An 18,706-nucleotide genomic window follows, 5' to 3' on the forward strand; every position below is an offset into this window, starting at 1 on the left:
GGCAAGTTTTTTTTTGCATAGAGTGATAGGAGTGTGGAACGCACTCAAGGGTGGTGGAGGAGGAATAAACGACAAGGATATTTGAGAGATATTTGTATAAGCAGAAGAATATGCAAGGAATGGAGGGATATTGACTAAGGGCAGGCAGAAGGGATTAGTTTAATTTGACATCATGTTCAGCACAACATGGTGAGCTGAAGGGACTGTTCCTGTGCTGGACAGTTCTTTGTTCTATGTGTTGGTTTTTTATAAGATTTTACAAACTAACGGTACATTAATTCTTGCTATCTAAACATTAACTTAACATTGTGCCACTAATGTAATTTAATGTCTCTGCACACATCCTGTTTTACCCATCTTTCCAAACATGATATAGAATTTACTACATCAAGCAGAAACATTCCACTCCCAGACAGACTCTCTTCCTATCTGAAACATCATTCCTCATTCCAGCCTCTGGATGCAGGTCAGTTGCTCTGTCCTAGTCAATCCTCGCTTGGTCATCTGTTTAGCTTTTTAGTGATTCCCCCTGGATTACCTGGTCAATCTGTTTGTCAAAACCTTCTTACCAAAGTGATTAGTTTGTCCCCGGAGTAAAACCCTCTGCCCCATATTGTATCAATAGTCCAACTTATCTGCACACACCCAACCAGAATACAGCAAGATGATGACTCCTTCAATGTCACCCACTTCCATCTGTTACAATTCAGTGCTAATTGTTCCCTGTTACTTTCTGTGATCTGTGTATCCTATCAGAATGATTCCAGGGATGAAAGATAACAATTATGCATAGAGGCAGAAGAAGCTGGGGCTGTTCTCCTGAAAGCAGAGTAAGCTAAAGGGAGACTTGACAGGGGGAGGGAGGACAAGTGGTAGAGAAAAATCATAGGATAACCCAGCACTTGGCTCTCTGGACCGAGATCAGATATGATCTCATTGAATGGTGGAGCATAGTCAAAGGGCTGAATGGCCTACTTCTGTTCTTGCATCATGGTCTTCACCAATTCTAACTGTGAATGCTCACATCTGATTAAAGACGATTTTTAGAACAATTTTAAAATTCTAAACTTCTTTCTTCATTTTCAAGGGTTTGTTAATTTATTTTTAATTACTCTTTGTTTCAATTTATTTCAGAGATGCATGCTTCTGGGTTTCACCAAATGAAGTTGGTGGGATATCTGTCCTGCAACACCTGGGAAACCCCGATCCTAACTAGGGTTAGCTTTTAATCACTTCAGGGCACTCAGGGATGGCTGTGGCTGTGGCTGAGGTATCACCAGCACAGCAGATGATAAATGGGCCCAGTTCTGTAACCACTACATCCAGACAGCCAAGTGCTGTGTTATCCTATGATTCCATTAACTCAATGCTTTTTCTCTGTCACTTACTCCTCCTTCCCTTTCAGCTCCACGTCTTCTGGAGATTGAAAACATTATGAGGCAGCTGATATTAGAATACACTTCTGAACAGTCCAAATAAACAAACCCCAACTGCCATTTCAGTATAATCTATTAAAGCAATTGCTTTAACTGGCTTATTCATTAGCAAAGTGTTGGCTGAGGATCACTGAGCCTAGTTTAAAACAATCATATGCTATTTAATTACACAATTGTCAATAGTAGGCCTTTTACATAGAGCTAGTACATTTTAAAAAGATAAATAGTAACATGAAGAAACAATGCTGGCTTTCTAATTAACCATTGTTGGTGCTCACTTAAGATTTTAACAGTTTTGAGTTAAGTTTACACCGGTTACTCCAGACTGACATTAAAACAGACAGAAATTTAATTAAGTGGTGTGAGGTATTTGAACCAAAACTGCATTAATCAGAGAACAGCCCATCCCACCACCACCAGGCCCTCAAAATTGCAATATTTCAATAATTTAAATTCAAAGCATCAGAAAATGGGAAATAATTTACCAAAAAATGACTTATTTCATTTTGTACAAGCTGTATACTCGCTATGAACTTCAACTTTTTTTTAACCATCTCAAAATTAAATGTGACCTCTCGGGTTTGTTTTCAAATCATGAGCTACACAGAATTGCTAGTAATCCAGTATGGAATTCTGTCTTCCCTAATGCTGAATGCAGAGCCTCTGGCTCTGGCCTCAAGCTTTGTCCTCACTTTCCATCCCACTAGTCTCTGCAATCATTTCCACCACCTTCACCAAACTCATTTTATTTCTACCCTGGTACACTCCTACACTACTCCTTTCTTCTCTTCCATCCCCACTGTCCAAAACCCCGAACACACACTCCACGAGAAGCAGTAGTTTATTCGTACTTCAATCATCTAGCCTACCATATTCACTGCTCACTGTGCAGTCTCCTTTACTTTAGAGACCCCAATGTAATGTTTGTTACAGTCCTTGCACGTTATTTTGTAAATGACATTAGTTTTGCTTCTGTATAGGGTCTTTCAAGTTCATTAGGTGCTGTTTTAGTGCGTTGGTCAGTTTGTGGGCTACCATGATGCCAAGGGGTCTGAGTAGTTTGGCAGTTATTTCTGAGATGTCTTTGATGTAGGGGAGAGTGGCTAGGGTTTCTGGAAGTGTTTTGTCTGCTTGTTTGGGTTTGTTGCTGAGAAATCATGCAAGGACTGTAACAAATACTACCTTGGATAAACAGGCAGACAACTAGCCACCAGGATACATGAACACCAATTAGCCACAAAACGACATGACCCTCTCTCACTAATATCCTTACATACAGATGAGGAAGGACACCACCTCAACTGGGACAACACATCCATCCTAGGATAAGCCAAACAGAGACACGCACGAGAATTTCTAGAAGCATGGCATTCCAACCGGACCTCTATCAACAAACACATTGACTTGGACCCAATTTACCACTCCCTGGGAAAATGAACAGGAAATTGCATCACCATAGGAAATGACATCATCAACCCAAAGAAACCCAAACATATAAACAGAAAGCAGGAATCATCAGCAATTCTTCGTCTTGAGGCTCACTGAAGATGTTACATAGTATGGAGATGAAACATCTGAAAATGCACCTTCCAGCTCAGCGAGCAAATCCAGAACCTCAACCTGAGCCTCAAATCTTCTGAAAACTCACTCATATTGGACTCGAAACATTAACTCTGTTTCTCTCCCCACTGATGTTGCCAGACCTGCTGAGTTTCTCCAGCATCTTCTGTTTTTATTTCCAGATTTCCAACATCCATGGTATTTTGCTTTTACTTGGATATATGTTGTTTTGCTGGAACAAAGCTGTGTCCTCATCAATCACTGATGATTATTTGACGTTTCTCACTTAAAGGAATGAGTAGGAAGATGTATAAAATAAAGCAAAGTCCAGTAGCAAATGTAGTGACTTAACTTGGAAACAATGCTTTGTTTCTCACTCCCTCAGTAAGCAGCATAATCATAACAGGAATGTAATGGATAAGAAAATTCACCAGCAAGTGCATACATTAAAATATGATTTTACTCTTGTAATTCTTTGCTATACACTTGAGTGACAGCTCCAGAGATTGTAGCAAAATGTTCTGTCTTTGTGAATGGTTGATCGCACCTTGCAGTTTTTCGTACATATAGAATCAGCCTTTTCTGTGTAAAGGATCAGGCTTGTATTATTCTCTGCCCAAAAGACTAAGTGCAATAAAACTGATTCTGCATGACAGACATGGCATCCTTCTGGTCTGCAAAACTCACTGATAAACATCAGTATTCAAAAATGTTTCAAAGTATTGCAACTGCTTATCAACCACTTGTTAAAGAATGATTAAGAATAGTACATTGTAATCCATTGCTGCGCTTATTTTAACCATTTATTACAATGGTTAATCACTTCCTTAGAAATAGAACTCTACAGCACAGGAACAGTCCCTTTGGCCCACAGTGCTGTGCTAAACATGCTGCTAAATGAAACTAAACCCTTCTGCCTGCCCTTGGTCCATATCTGTGCATATTCATGTGCCTTATCTAAAAGTCCCTTAAATGCCCCTATCGTATCTGCCTCCACGACTACCCTAGCAGTGTACTTCACGCTCCTAGCACACTCTGTGTAAAAAAAACTTGCCCCACATATCTCCTTTGAACATTACCCTCTCACTTTAAATGCATGCCCCCTATTTTTAGGCATTTCAACTCTGGGAAAAGGATTCTGACTGTCAACCCTGTCTACGCATCTCATAATTGTATAAACATCTATCAAGTCTCCCCCTAGCCTCTGCCACTCAAAGAAAACAGCTTGAGTTTTTCTAATGTCTCCTTAGAGCTCATACCCTCTAATCCAGGCAGCATCATGACAAGCCTCTCTAAAGGCTCCACATCCTTCCTGTAATGTGGCTACCAGAACTGAACGCAGTATTCTAAACTTGGCCTAACCAAAGTCTTATAAAACTCCAACATGACATTTTGACTCTTGTATTCAATTCCCTGACCAATAAAGGCAAGCATACCATATGCCTTTTTATCACCCTATCTACTTGCATTGCTATTTTCATGTTCAGTTCCCAATTGTGGGGGGAGAAAAGTCTTGACAAATAAACTAGCAAAATTACAGACTGTATTGCAAACAGGATGAAACAGTCTTTTTTATTCTGAGTGATATGTACAAGAAGGTTGTTTTATACACTGTGTAAAAGAGCCGTTAAAAATTGATTGCACTGTGCTTACATTTCATTTGAAACATTAGAGTAAAACTGGAATAAAGGCAACAACAAACAGGCAAACAAGACATCAATAGTTGTGCAGAGGTTTCACTTACACCAAAAAACAGCTCGACAACAAAAAAAAGTGCCAAACAGAAAGAGGCATAGTCTTCCAGATTCACACAGTGCGCACTATATTTAGTGTGTGGGAGAAATGACCAAAATTCATTCTCTCTCATATCTGGAACTGTAGGCACTTAATTGTTCCAACCTCTGCATTCCACAGTATTCATGGAACATCAAGCTTTTACAACAAATATGTAAAGGAAAGATTTCCAAATTCCCAAATGTACACTAGGTTCTCACTGTAAAAGCAATAATAAAATGTAAGTCACTTATTTGTATGTCTTTTTATATATTTATATATAAAAATGTATTTTCTTCTTTTCTTATCTTGAACTTGCAAAGACGTAATTGTATACTATAAAACCACTCACATCAGGTACAATACAAAGATATAATGGACATCGGAAGCATTTAAACGTGGTCTCCTGCTTTATCTAATGTTTGCAATGTTACAGACTTGTCCAAAAACCCATTGTGTTTCTCTTCCTTATTTTACCCATATTTTTCAATGGCCTGATGTGAGAAGCACTTTGCTGCTTGTCACCATGAGGGCTTATAGTAGCCAGGATATCTGGGCTAACACTTCCTTTCTGCAGGTTATTGGCTGTAAACAGAACTGAAAGATGGAAGATTTAGCATTAAAAAAATGATAAGTAACGGTGAATCCGCTCTCTCTTTCCTGAAATCATAATATTGGCAGTTACTCCTCTTCTCAATCAATGAATTAAAGGATTAGTGTACAGTGGTATGGTATGCTGAACATTTTATCATGTTCCACAGTTTTCAAAGGCCTTCTCAATCAGATTTAAAATATTACATGGTCCACAAGTACATTGAGATTAATTCTTTTTTGAAGTGTGACCTATTCCATTCAAAGACAGACAACATTTCTCCAAGAAAAGAATATTAAAATCGAAGACAATGAACCACAGAACATTTTCTCGTCAATATTGAAGTGAATTTCGCATGTGAAATTGCCCCCTTGGGACGAATGTAGCAGAATTCCAGTATGAATCATTTTATGCCAAGCTGAGCATCTGTATCTATATGGGGGGAAATGGGGGCCATGTATCTCACAATACAGTAACAGAAGAGCATTGTGAAGGTAGTAAAATGAATCCAGCTACAAATTGCTAAAAATCAGTCACACTGTCTGGAGAAGAATCACAAGATTAGATCCTCATGACACCACACTTGTTCTTCTGCTTCCACCTGATTGTCAAACTGTGAGAAAGTCTTTCTGTTATCGACTGATGAATGTGACAGACAGAAGGAGGCAGATTAAGGCCAGTGAGTCTTTTCTCAAATTACTAAAGGCACTGGAATAAACATCATCACAAAAAACCTGCTACATGTTTGAAGGCCTTCTCCCTTGATATTCAGAGGAACATACTCTTAACTTTTTTTAAAAAAGTGACTTATTGCCTTGCATGTTTACGTTCTAACTGCATGTCAGGGGTAGAATGGCCGTGCCTTGTCCTGCATTTGTAATCTGGACAGCCTGGCAACCTGAGAAGGGGATGGAGGGACATCTTGCCTGTAAGGACCTTTCGGAAGGCTGTAGCTGGGATCAGTTTTGTACGAGTCATAGTTGTTCCGCCCTTCTGTAGGCTGATGATCTTTTTGTCGTTGTTCTTCTTGACGAAGCAGTTCTTGTGTTTCCATTAAAACCCGTGCATTGACGCCATGCCCTAGGTAGCCATTTCGAGAGCCCTGATAGCTTGAGTATCTGGGATTGTCCTTAGCACTCTGGAAACCATCACCAGGGACATAGCCTTTATCCCATGCTTCCTGAGTCATGGAACTGGAATTCTTTTTGCTTTGCCTGCAGGGAGCAAAAATTAGAAAAGCCATAGACAGAAATTTGGCTTTTACTTTGCCTCTTAATGGAAGTACGCAAGACATTAAATGCCAAGTGGGAACATACTAAACAACAGCCAAGACAATATTAATTATTCATAATTATCTTGTTCATAAATTATGCATATGTTATTGATAAATGCAATTATAGTGTATCTGCATGATATCACATAATAAATCACAATCTTAGCCTAGTAGTTATAATTAAGTGCTTTACAGTCTCTTTTCCTGCAGTACAGAACAATACTTCTGTCAAAAAGTCTGGGATACTGATACTGTAGGTAGACTATGTTATTCACCTTGTTAAAAAAAAGATGCAACTATAATTCCATACCATGCTATTAGTCCCAGTGTTGATGATAAAAAAGTGTAGAGAAGTGCACAGTTTTACCAGTGGACTGCAATTGCCAGAATATAGTATCAAAGAACATTGGGAGATATATGATTTTACTCCTAATTCTTTGTTGTTGATCTTCATAACATGAAGAATTTTACTAAAATAAAACTTTCCCTATGTGACAACCATTCTGACACCCCATTCTATCAGGAATATGAAGCGGCATGAATGAAAATATACATCAAGATGTTTGAGAGAAATGAATTTTGAACACAAGTTAAAATGGCACTGAATTAATGTAGTTTCTATTCTTGGCTGTATATCAAACCTATAAAATGGTTTCACAAAATGCAGGGCAAATCCAATTCGACTGAACATCACCATATCATTTTTTAAAAAATCCATTGGTGAAGTATTGGAAGTTGCTATGAAACAGTTTCTCCTCAGCAATGGGTGAGGAGCCTTGATTCAAATTTGGGCTAGAGATTCAGGGTGAGACTGATTGTCGTTGATAGCATGGCAGTATTTAACTAAGTGTGCAATCAGTAGGCTCTGACAAATTAAAGTAAATGCCAGAAAACATTCAGGGGTGGACTGATAGTGTTAAGTAAAATTCATGCCATTCAAGTACTGGGCTATGAATATCTCCAACAAAGGAGAATCTCATTATCGCCCCTTGACATTCAAACATCAGTATAATTCTCAAGTTCCCTGCCATCCTGTCCGAGGCATGTTACCATTGACCAGGACTTTCACTGGAGCTGACACAGAAATATGGAGGCCATAAGGAAAGGCCAGAAGTTTTCCATTTACTTGACATAATGTGCAGCTCCAAACTCAAGAACAACCTTAATACCTTTGAGGTCAAAATAGCCCATTTTGGTTTGTGATTCACTCATGAGACATGGGTGTCACTGGCCGGCCAGCATTTATCACCCAACCCTAGTTACCCTTGAGAAGGTGGTGATTAGATGCCTCTTGAACCACTGCAGTCCATGTAGGTAGACTTACAATATTGATAGGGATGGAATTCCAAGATTTAGATCCAGCGACAGTGAAGAAATGGTGTATTTCCAAAGAAGAATAGCGAGTGGCTTGGAGGGGAATCATAGCATCCCTAAGGTGTAGATACATGCCATTCGGCCCATCAATTCTGCACTGACCCTCTGTGGGGCATCCCATCCAGACCCAAGCCTATCCCCTTAATTCTGCATTTACTATGTCTATTCCACATAGCCTGCACATCCTTAGACACGACAGACCAATTTAGCATGGCCAATCCACCCAACCTGCACCTCTGTGGGAGGAAACTGGAGCACCCAGAGCAAACCAACGTAGACACAGGGAGGATGTGCAAACTCCACATAGACAGTTGCCCGAGGCTGGAATCGATTCTGGTTCCCTGCTGCTGTGAGGCAGCAGTGCTAACCACCAAGCCACTGGGCTATCCCTCAGCGAATCCATTGTCAGCTACTGATGGTCCCCATTAGCAGCTATTGACTCCCCCAAACTGACCTTTAACCCATTTCTCTGTCTGCCCAATTGTGTTTCTCTCTCTGAGTTCTTCTCCTCTCCTCCATCTTCTGCATATATTTCAATCATTTCCTCGCTACTATTAGTTCTGAAGAAGGATCACCGGACTGGAAATGTTAACTCTACTTAGTTGTGGTAGCAGCCCATGTGATGACAAGAAGGTTGGGAGCGTGTGGAGGTTGGGGTAAGGTCATGGAAGGCCATGCTCAGACCTGAAAATTATTGAACTCAACGTTGAGTCCCACAGGCTGCAGGACCCCCAAACAGAAGATGAGATGCTGTTCTTCCAACTTGTGCTGAGCTTCACTGGAGCACTGCAGCAAGCCCAAGACAGTGATGCTGGCCAGGGAACAGCATGGTGTGTGGAAGTGGCAGGCAACTGGAAGCTTTTTTGTACACAAACTGTAGGTGTTCTGCAAAGCAGTCACTCATTTCGATTTCATCTCTGCATTAATGATCAGACCACACTGTGAGCAACAAATACAGGCAACTAGATTCAGTGAACTACAGGTAAATCACTGCTTCACCTGGAAGGTGTGTTGCAGGGTTTAGACAGTGAGGAGGAAGGAAGTAACAGGCAGGCGTTACACCTTCTGTGTTTGCATGAAACAGTGCCGTGGGGATGTGGGGACATGTTGGGAATGAAGGAGAATTAGAGCAGAGTTCCCTGGAGGGAACGACTTTTGTTGTCGTTCCTGAGTGTTTGGTAAGGTATTTGCAAAAACCCATTTCCACAGCCACAATTCATTCCTCAGTGACTGCCTCTGGCTCACACTCACCCCACTAGAATTCCAACTCAAGTTTCATCCTTCGTGTTTTGAACCCACCCAAGATCACTGGTATCTCTGTGATGTTCAACGCTCCTCAGACAGCTGCTCTCACTGCATCTTGAGATCCACACTCAGTGCCATTCATCACCACATCCACACATTCAACCTCTCTCTCCAACAGCAACGTATTAGCTGCCTCAGATTTGTCCTACCCCCAGTTCCACTTCATCTCCCAGCTCATTTGATGCGCTAGCAAGAAACCTTTTTCTTTTAGAAACTTCCTCTCCTTTTCTTCCTTCTGACTCCATTCCCTCTCCCAATGTATTTACTTCTCCTTCTGACCTTCCGCTGTCTGATACTGAATATTCGATAACACCTGCCCATTTACCACCTCCCTCCTCAGTATCTAAGGGCCCAAATATACCTCCCAGTTAAAGCAGCACTTTACCTGAACTTCACACAATCTAGTCGACCGCATTCGCTGCTCACAATGTGGCCTCCTCTACATTGGGGAAACGAAGCGTAGACTCGGTGACCACTTCACAGAACACCTAAGTTCTGCCCACAAAAATGACCCTGAGCTTCCAGTTGCCTGCCATCTTAACACACCACCCTGTTCCCTTGCCAGCATCTCTGTCTAAGGCTTGCTGCAGTGCTCCAGCCGGAAGAATACCACCTCATTTATCGCTTCTGGACCTGCACCTGCAGCCTTCACAACTCAATGTCGAGTTCAATAATTTTAGGGCTTGAGCACCTTCTCCCATGTCATTACCCAACCCCCCACATCCCAGGCCGTGTCATCACATGGTTGTTTCCAAAGCTAATGGTCCCATTTCACAGCTATTCATATTCTTAAACTGACCTTTAGCCAATTTTTGTCTGCCCAACTGTTGCTATCTCTCTCTGCATTCCATCTCCACCTATCACTGACTAATCCACCTTCTCCCACCCCATCTTCAGCATAAATATTAATCTTTTCCAAGCTACAATCAATTCTGAAAAGGCCTGAAACATTAACTCTGTTTTCTCTCCACAGATGCTGCCCAACCTGCTGAATTTTCTCAGCAATTTCTGGTCTTGTTGCAAACAGTAGTGATCCCATGTATCTTCTGCCCTTGTTCTTCCAGATGGTAGTCCTTATGAGTTTGGAAACTTCTGTGACTGTGGAAATATCCTTCTAAATGAGTTGACTTAAAGATGCCAATTTTTGATTGTAGCAGCCCAGTTCTTATGGGCACAGGTTGCATGGGAGGAAGCTCAATGTGGCTTGTGGCACATGTCCACCATTTTGAGTAAGTGAGATATAGCCAATGTAAATTTATCTGAGTGATAAACATTTGTACAAAACATTTTGGTGAAAAGTCACAATATTTGAGTCCTCAAATAAGTAATTTACTGTATTACTTGTGTCATAAACTTTCATGTATCTGCACTTTTGTTTAATTTAGTTTTGTGCAAAAGGACGTTTATGCAGAGTGGCCCAAATAGCAAACCAATAACATGTCAAACCCATTAAAACAACTGGAAGTTGTTTAAACTGAAATAGATGAATTATCAACATTTTATAGCCTACTGCCAACAAATGAGCCTGAAGACAGACATATGGCTGAAAGCCCCTGAAAAGCTGTCTTTTTTCAACACTTTCTAATCCTTGTGTGTATTGTTGGGTTAATTTAGACATACTAGGAAACAGCTGTCGCCAAATTCACTTGCAATAAACTGCCCAGCTAAGGTTTTTTTGTTGACTTTGCCATTCAGAGAATTGGAGTAGCGTAATTGCACCATTTCATTTTTAGAAAAACAATTTATTCAAACTGATTTGCAATTCTGGCAAAACTATACTGTAAACAAGTGACCTTTAACTACCTCACTTTTATTTCCCCTTCATGACATCCAGAATTTTAATTTTTCCAACCACTGCACATTTGCAGAGCATGAGGGGCAATGAGAAAACATGCTTTTGAACCGCAAGCTATATTCATTATTCAAAATATTTAATATGGCAGCCTTGTATGTAGATTTGTATGTCAATTACTTTTATGGCTTCAGGTATAAAAGAAAACGAACCATCTCTGGCCTAATAAAGTCAGGTGACTTTGATGCTCTTACCGTGGCAAGGAGCTGTACTGTCGCTGTGCCTGCTGGAAACTTTCCCTTTCTTCCTGTCTCTGTCGCTGGAGTTGAACCTCTACAGACACTGAATGCCGACCGCTTTGAGCGTAGGGACCAGAGCTGGGCTAAAAAAGAATTACAAAGCAAGTCAATTAAAAGATTTTGGATTGGTCTTTTGTGACAGCCGATCAATAAGTCAACTGGAGTTATTGATAGGTGAATGTATGAGGACTGCAGATGCTGGAAATTAGAGTTGAGAATGTGGTGCTGGAAAAGCACAGCAGGTCAGGCAGCATCAGAGGAGCAGCAGAGTTGACGTTTTGGGCAAAAGGCCATCATCAGGAATCTGTTTCCTGATGAATGACGTTTGCATGAAAAACGTCAACTCTCCTGCTCCTCGGACACTGCCTGACCTGCTGTGCTTTTCCAGCACTACACTGACTGAAGTTATAGATAGGTAACACACACCTCCAGAAGTGACTGTATAAAAATGAGCAGCTAATCTCGTCAAAAGGTTATACCAATGTCCAGAATCTCATGCCCTTAACTGTGTTGGATTGGGAGTGGACATGGTGGTAGAGGGTGTAGGGGAGAGAAGAGGATTTAAAAATGAAAAAGAGGCCCCAATCCTGGGATTTCTGTTCCCATTTTTAGCACCAGTTTTCACCAGTGTAGGATAGAAGTGGGGGTTGCAAGCACATTCTACCTGCTAGGTCCATTGGGTGCCAGTTAGGTATCTCCTACTCCACTGCCATTTTCACGGAGTCGAGCCAGCTTCTCCATACTGTGGTTCATGCTCCCCATGGCCTCTCTATGCCCACCTCTATCAATTCTATGTCCCCTCTGCTGCTAATGCTCCCACCATTCAATCCAGTACGAACTACATATAGAACCAACAGGGGAAGGCAAAGAAACAGGCATTTGTCTTTGAAAAAATGAACTGTTGTTGCCACATACTCATAAAAGTCTCAATCAGACAGTCAATTGGGATTTAAGCAGGTGAGGCTTTACCCACTTCATGCTTTTTTCAAATAAACTGACACTTAGCCATCTGATTCTATTGAAACAGTTCTCCATCTATGTTCATTATGAACAGTTGGCTATGAACCAAGAATCACAAATGTATTAACATAGCAGGGATTATGTTTGAACAACTGAAGTGGATTGCTCACTTTATTTGATTGACATCTTTAAGTAGTTATAGGTAAGTCTTTCTGTGATTTCTGTTGTCAATGTCCTGACATTTATTTGGACAGGACTAAGAAGTGTGAAGCAGGCAAAATTTCTCCAACTGAAAGTACATCTGTTCTGTCTGATTGACACTTCTTTGGAGTTGTAGGAACAGTATATTTTCTCAAAGAAGAAATGAGAACTTTTTTCTGCATTTGCATATTTATCAAATGGCATATTAGTCTAAAGATATGCAGACTAGGTGGATTAGTCATGTTAAATTGCCCAAAGCGACCAGGCATATGCAGGCCAGGTGGATTAGCCATGGAAATATGTGGGGTTACAGGGATAGGTTAAGGGGTCTGGTTGGGATGCTCTCTCGAGGGTCAGTGTGGACTCAGGCCAAATGACCACACTGCAAAGATTCTAGTTCTGTAAGAATATACAGAGAAATAACCTAGCGGCCATGGAGTTCAGGTACGGGTACAATTTGATCTCGGAGAAGGTGTGGGGAATGAGGTTGAGGGAGAATGTGTGAAAGGTGAGGGATAGATGGCCTAACAGTTTATAAACATCTGGGACAGAATCCCAGGGAACCAAGCTGAACCAACCACTCCGTCACCCCAATTCTCTGGAATAAAAATGGAGATAATGGAGTTCATTAAACCAAAGTGGGTCCGCAAGTCAGTAAGTTTTTTGACTCGCTTCAGTAACAAAACTCAACACAGAATTTTTTAAACTATTATTTGCTTTTAATTGTCAGGTTCATTTTTCTAACTTATGGTGCAAAGAAAAAACAAAAACAATGGAAAGGTAGTTTCCATTTCTGATAGTATTTTGGGTCAAACTGTTGAACCTGATAGAGTACTAGATATCTATTTAACACCCATTTCCTAGGCATACATTGAAAGTTATGTGCAATAATTATCCCATACCTCAATTACTCTAATTATTTCATGTTACATGCTTTAATACTACTCTGGGGCTGTTAATCGGGTTATTTCTTTGAAACTGGAGTATTTCATGGCAAATTTATAAATGACAAAGGAAACATTGCAGCCTTAAGCACTGTTCTACGTAGTGATAGGTGAACATTTATTGAGCTTGGCTATTTTGTGGCAGAACACATGATGTACCAAAACTGAAAAATATTTCTGGAAACACAACCAAATACAATTCACCTCAAAAACAATCAGTAAGCAGACTTTCATCCCCACTTTATTTCACATTCCTCAAAAGAGCATAAACATCTGCACAAACATTATATTACACTGATGAAGCGTAATTATGAAAATTGTTTCCAGCTACAAAGCACTGAAAGGCACCCTTGGAAACAGTACTGCATTCTAAAACACAAATAATCCTAGATGGTGAACATGAACGCGTGAGACTGTCAAGACTTTCAAAATAAAAAGGTCAAAGATATGTGTATGAGGTAGACAGGTTTATTAGAATGAAATGAAACTTTCTCGGGCTTTAACAAGCAGTAGCAAGGCCTAGGAATGCAAGGTGAAGGGAAGTGCTGAATCTGAATGGTCAGTCGTACCTCCTAAGCACGAGCTGAATATGTATAATCTCCTGAACTAAATATGAAAATTCTGCACAAGAAATTGTTTTGATCGTGACAAGCGGAAGTTAGAGAACCTGGAATGTAATCAAATCTGTAAAACAAAGGGCAGGAAGAGATAAAGCACAAGCCTTTATTTGTCTTAGTCAGAATAGAACCATTATCCAGTTTTACTAAAACTCAAATGTACATTTTAATATGGTGTTAATTTAATCCATTCATTCTAAACTTGAATCATAAAAATCATCCAGTGGAGAATACCATCGTTCTGCCAATATGTGTGCACCATTGTTAACTCTTCAATTGAAGGTATCTACTCTCATCCCATTTTCCTGTCTGAGTCACACTTTTAAAAAATATTCTTCCTTTGCAAATACATATCAAATTTACTTTTACAGCCTCCGTCTCAATGGCCAGTAGCGCAAAGGAATTCCATAATCTAGTAAATCTACCGCGCGAAAAGACTATCCTCTGAACTTTTGCTTTGTTCTTCTTGTAATGGTAATCTTGAGTCATTGCTCCTTCATTGCTGTTCCAGAGAAAATAATATTTTTTCTGCATGAGCACATCAAAACCTGTCATAATTCTGATAAACCCAGTTAAATCCCTCATTAACCTTCTTTGCCTTGGTATTGAAATCCTAATTTCCTCATATTCAGGCACACACATTACTTGTGTCATTCTATTGAATTTTTGCTGTACTGTTTCTCCAGCAACAGTCTACAGTTGGATATTTACTATAAACCCACAGACTTCATAACTACCTGGACTACACCTCCTCGCACTCAGTATCCTGCAAGAACTCCATCCTGTTTTCCCAATTCCATTGCCTCATCGGATCAGACGAGAAGACATGCCTCTTCCGAGCATCACAGATGTCCAGTTATTCTAAACAACATGCTTTTCCCCTCCTCTGTCACTGACAGCCTTCCACCATACCTCTTCCATTCCCTGCTCCACTGCTCTAATCCCCTTACCCCCCAAATGCAATAAAGACAGAGTCCCCTTTGTCCTCACATACCAACCCATCAGTCTCCAATGTAAAATTCTTGAACAGTTGCACCAATCCCAACTAGACCTCACCATCAAGAACATCTTTCCCTCCCCACCTATGTGTACATTTCTAAGGACCGCTTCCTTTGTTAATTGTTGGTTTGCACCACTTTCCCCACCAACACTCCCGAACCCCCTGGTACCTTCCCCACAACCATAAAAGATGCAAATCCTGCTGGCAAACCATCCCCCTCAACTCCATCCAGGGTCTCAAACAGCCCTTCCAGGTGAGACAGAGGTTCATTTGACTCTCCTCCAACCTAGTTTACTGTATCCAGGGCTTCCAATGAGGTCTTCGCTACATCGATGAGAAGAAAATGTAAACTCAGGGTACTTTTCAGCAAGGGGCTAACCTGACCTCCCAGTCACCACCCATTTCAATTCCCCTTTCCATTCCCTCTCCAACATGATCACCCTCAGCCTCCTCTGTTGCCATAGCAAATTAAACCGCAAATTGGAAGAACACCACCTCGTCTTCTGCCTGGGAAGCCTATAGCCCAGAGGGCTCAACACTGAGTTCTCTAATTTCAAATAACCTCCCTTCCCATCTCCCTTCCAGCCCCTCCCCCTCTTTTCTAATCCTCTCACCGACCCTTCCTTCCAGCTACCAACTTCATTCATTCCTCCCATCGACCAACCAGGTTGTACCCACTACCTGTGTTGACCTATCACTACCCTACCACACTGCCCCTCTCCTCACCAAAACCGTCCCCCCATCAACACCACTCCCCCCCACTGTTTATTTGCAGCTCCCCACACACCCACCCCCACTCCTGAAGATGGGTTACACCAGAAACTTTGGCTTCTCCAATTCCTGATGCTGCCTGGCTTGCTGTGTTCTTCGAGCCTCTTGCTCAATCTTACTATGGATTCCAGCATCTGCAGTTTTTTTGTCTCATACTATTTCCAATCCCTAGTATCCTGAAGGTCATAATGGAATGACAACAACTTGTCGCATAAAGATTAAAAATCACTGTTGTCACATACATTGAGAATCTATTATATATTCAAAAGTACTTGAGACAATGTTGAAGGTTTTACTGTTCTCATGAAAACAAGTTACCGTTTGTAGGATTTCATAGTAAGTAAATTCACACAGAAAATGGCATATTTACAAATTGCATCATCCATGTAATTTCTCAATGAAATTTCATTGTCACCTTGACCTGATGATTGAACATGAATTCTAAATAGATACACACCTTAAACTGTAATTAGTTATATGATGTACAAATATCTTTCATGTGTTTATTCTGCAATGTGCACTGCACTTTTCATGCATTTGCTTTGATAAATTCTGTACTGACCAATCATATTAAAACCTTATAGATGCAAATTTCACTTTAGAGTGGAACATCTGAAACTTTGGAGTTGGCTCCCACATCAAACATCAGATAGACAACACACTGAATGAAGTTCCTCCACTCTGTTTCAAGATTGTGTCCTATCTTTCAGCTTCAGTATAGTTTTATTTAACACAACAAAATAAATATTTCCATGAGCTGCTCTAATGTTTGGCCTTTTCTAAGCTTGACTGCAACTTTTGTTTAGTTAGTCCATTTGCGATGAATTATGTAAACTGTTGTGGCGCGGTATTCGCCAAGAGCTGAGCAGAGGACCTGCCAAACCTCCAAAGTGTTTTCTACATGGAAGAAAAAGAGCAGACTTCCTCGCTTTCTGCATTCAAAATGCTGATCCAAAGATAGAACAATGCTCCAACTTATTATGATTATGTTTAACTTAATGTCATACCTTGGTTAAAAACAATGGGAAAATGTCCATAGTGAGGATGATGAATGAAACAACCATGTAGCTTGGTTAACAAAAGAAAAACAAAAAATACTTTTTCTATACAACAATTTGATGACCTTTGATGAGACATGCAGTAACATTAAAAACCGATAGATTGTTCAAGTTCTGATTCATGATTCAGCTCCGAACCATTGTTTTTAATAAGAAACAAACAATTCTACTTAAATAAAAAATATATGTGTTCCCATTATGTTCAGGTTTGATCATAAGCTGCAATTCCACACTGATTTAAACTCATGTACTTAACCCTGCAATTTAGGAAATCATTCTATTCTTTAAACTAATTGTGCCCCTTAGGAATCCACTTTGTTCATTACAGGAAACTATAAACTGAGGTTAAAATAGTCTGTTTAAAACTGTTATGAAATTTAAATACACAACAGTTTGCTCTTTGACCTACAGTAGTTAAGTTCCAAGTCTTTCAGAGTCCAAGCTTTTCTCACAGTCCTAGTTCCCAAACCATATGTTCGTCCTTCTCTCCCTTCACCCCAGAAGATAAGGGACATTCTGCAGAACGGAAGCTTGCTAACAAAATAATACTGCACAATGGAAAGTGGCATGCATTTCCACAGAGAGAAACAACTTTGTTGGGCAATGGAAACAGAAGTCCAGACTATAAAGTAAAACACAGATTTTTATCTTTAATGCAATTTAAATATAAGTGGAATATTGACACTTTCATTATTAACAATTTTTTTAAAACTCTGATTCTGGTAATGTGGTTTGTTATAAAAATTGATTTATCAAATATAGGGAGAACTCGCCATTTGGATAAGGAACTGGCTCAAAAGGTAGAAGACAGAGGATGGTGGTGGAGGGTTGTTTTTCAGACTGGAGGCCTGTGACCAGTGGAGTGCCACAAGGATCGGTGCTGGGTCCCGTATGTTTTGTCATTTACATAAATGATTTAGATGTGAGCATAAGAGGTACAGGTAGTAAGTTTGCAGATGACACCAAAATTGGAGGTGTAGTGGACAGCAAAGAGGGTTACCTCAGATTACAATAGGATCTGGACCAGATGGGCCAGTGGGTTGAGCAGTGGCAGATAGAGTTTAATTCAGATAAATGTGAGGTGCTACATTTTGGGAAAGCAAATCTTAGTAGGCCTTATCCACTTAATGGTAAGGTCCTGGGGAGTGTTGCTGAACAAAGAGACTGTGGAGTGCAGGTTCATAGTTCCTTGAAAGTGGAGTCGCAGGTAGATAGGATAGTGAAGAAGGCGTTTGGTATGCTTTCCTTTATTAGTCAGAGTATTGAGTACAGGAGTTGGGAGGTCATGTTGCAGCTGTACAAGACACTGGTTAGGTCACTGTTGGAATACTGCGTGAAATTCTGGTCTCCTTCCTATTGGAAAGATGTTGTGAAACTTGAAAGGGTTCAGAAAAGATTTACAAGGATGTTGCCAGGGCTGGAGGATCTGAGCTACAGGGAGAGGCTGAACAGGCTGTTTTCCCTGGAGCGGAGGCTGAGGGGTGACCTTATAGAGGTTTACAAAATTATGAGGGGCATGGATAGGATAAATAGACAAAGTCTTTTCCCTGGGGTCGGGGAGTCCAGAACTAGAGGGCATAGGTTTAGGGTGAGAGGGGAAAGATATAAAAGAGACCTAAGGGGCAATGTTTTCATGTAAGTGTATGGAATGATCTGCCAGAGGATGTGATGGAGGCTGGTACAATTGAAACATTTAAGAGGCATTTAGATGGGTATATGAATAGGAAGGGTTTGGAGGGATATGGGCCGGG

At 40.5% G+C, this 18,706-nt stretch overlaps 1 protein-coding gene across 6 annotated transcripts in view; it reads right to left on the reverse strand.

The window, feature by feature from the left end:
* Positions 1-4,542: 4,542 nt before the first annotated feature.
* pard3aa (par-3 family cell polarity regulator alpha, a) overlaps positions 4,543-18,706 on the reverse strand; it is an 871,753-nt gene continuing 857,589 nt past the window's right edge. For all 6 annotated transcript variants that reach the window (XM_072576113.1, XM_072576118.1, XM_072576117.1 and 3 more), the window contains 2 exons: positions 11,360-11,487; positions 4,543-6,575 (listed from right to left, as the gene is read on the reverse strand). In XM_072576113.1, coding sequence (XP_072432214.1) covers positions 6,203-6,575; positions 11,360-11,487 — 501 coding nt within the window. In that variant the 3' untranslated portion in view covers positions 4,543-6,202. The remainder of the gene's footprint in view (positions 6,576-11,359; positions 11,488-18,706) is intronic.

Source organism: Chiloscyllium punctatum, chromosome 8 (genome assembly GCF_047496795.1).
Source record: "Chiloscyllium punctatum isolate Juve2018m chromosome 8, sChiPun1.3, whole genome shotgun sequence".
NCBI classification, from domain to species: Eukaryota; Metazoa; Chordata; class Chondrichthyes; order Orectolobiformes; family Hemiscylliidae; genus Chiloscyllium; species Chiloscyllium punctatum.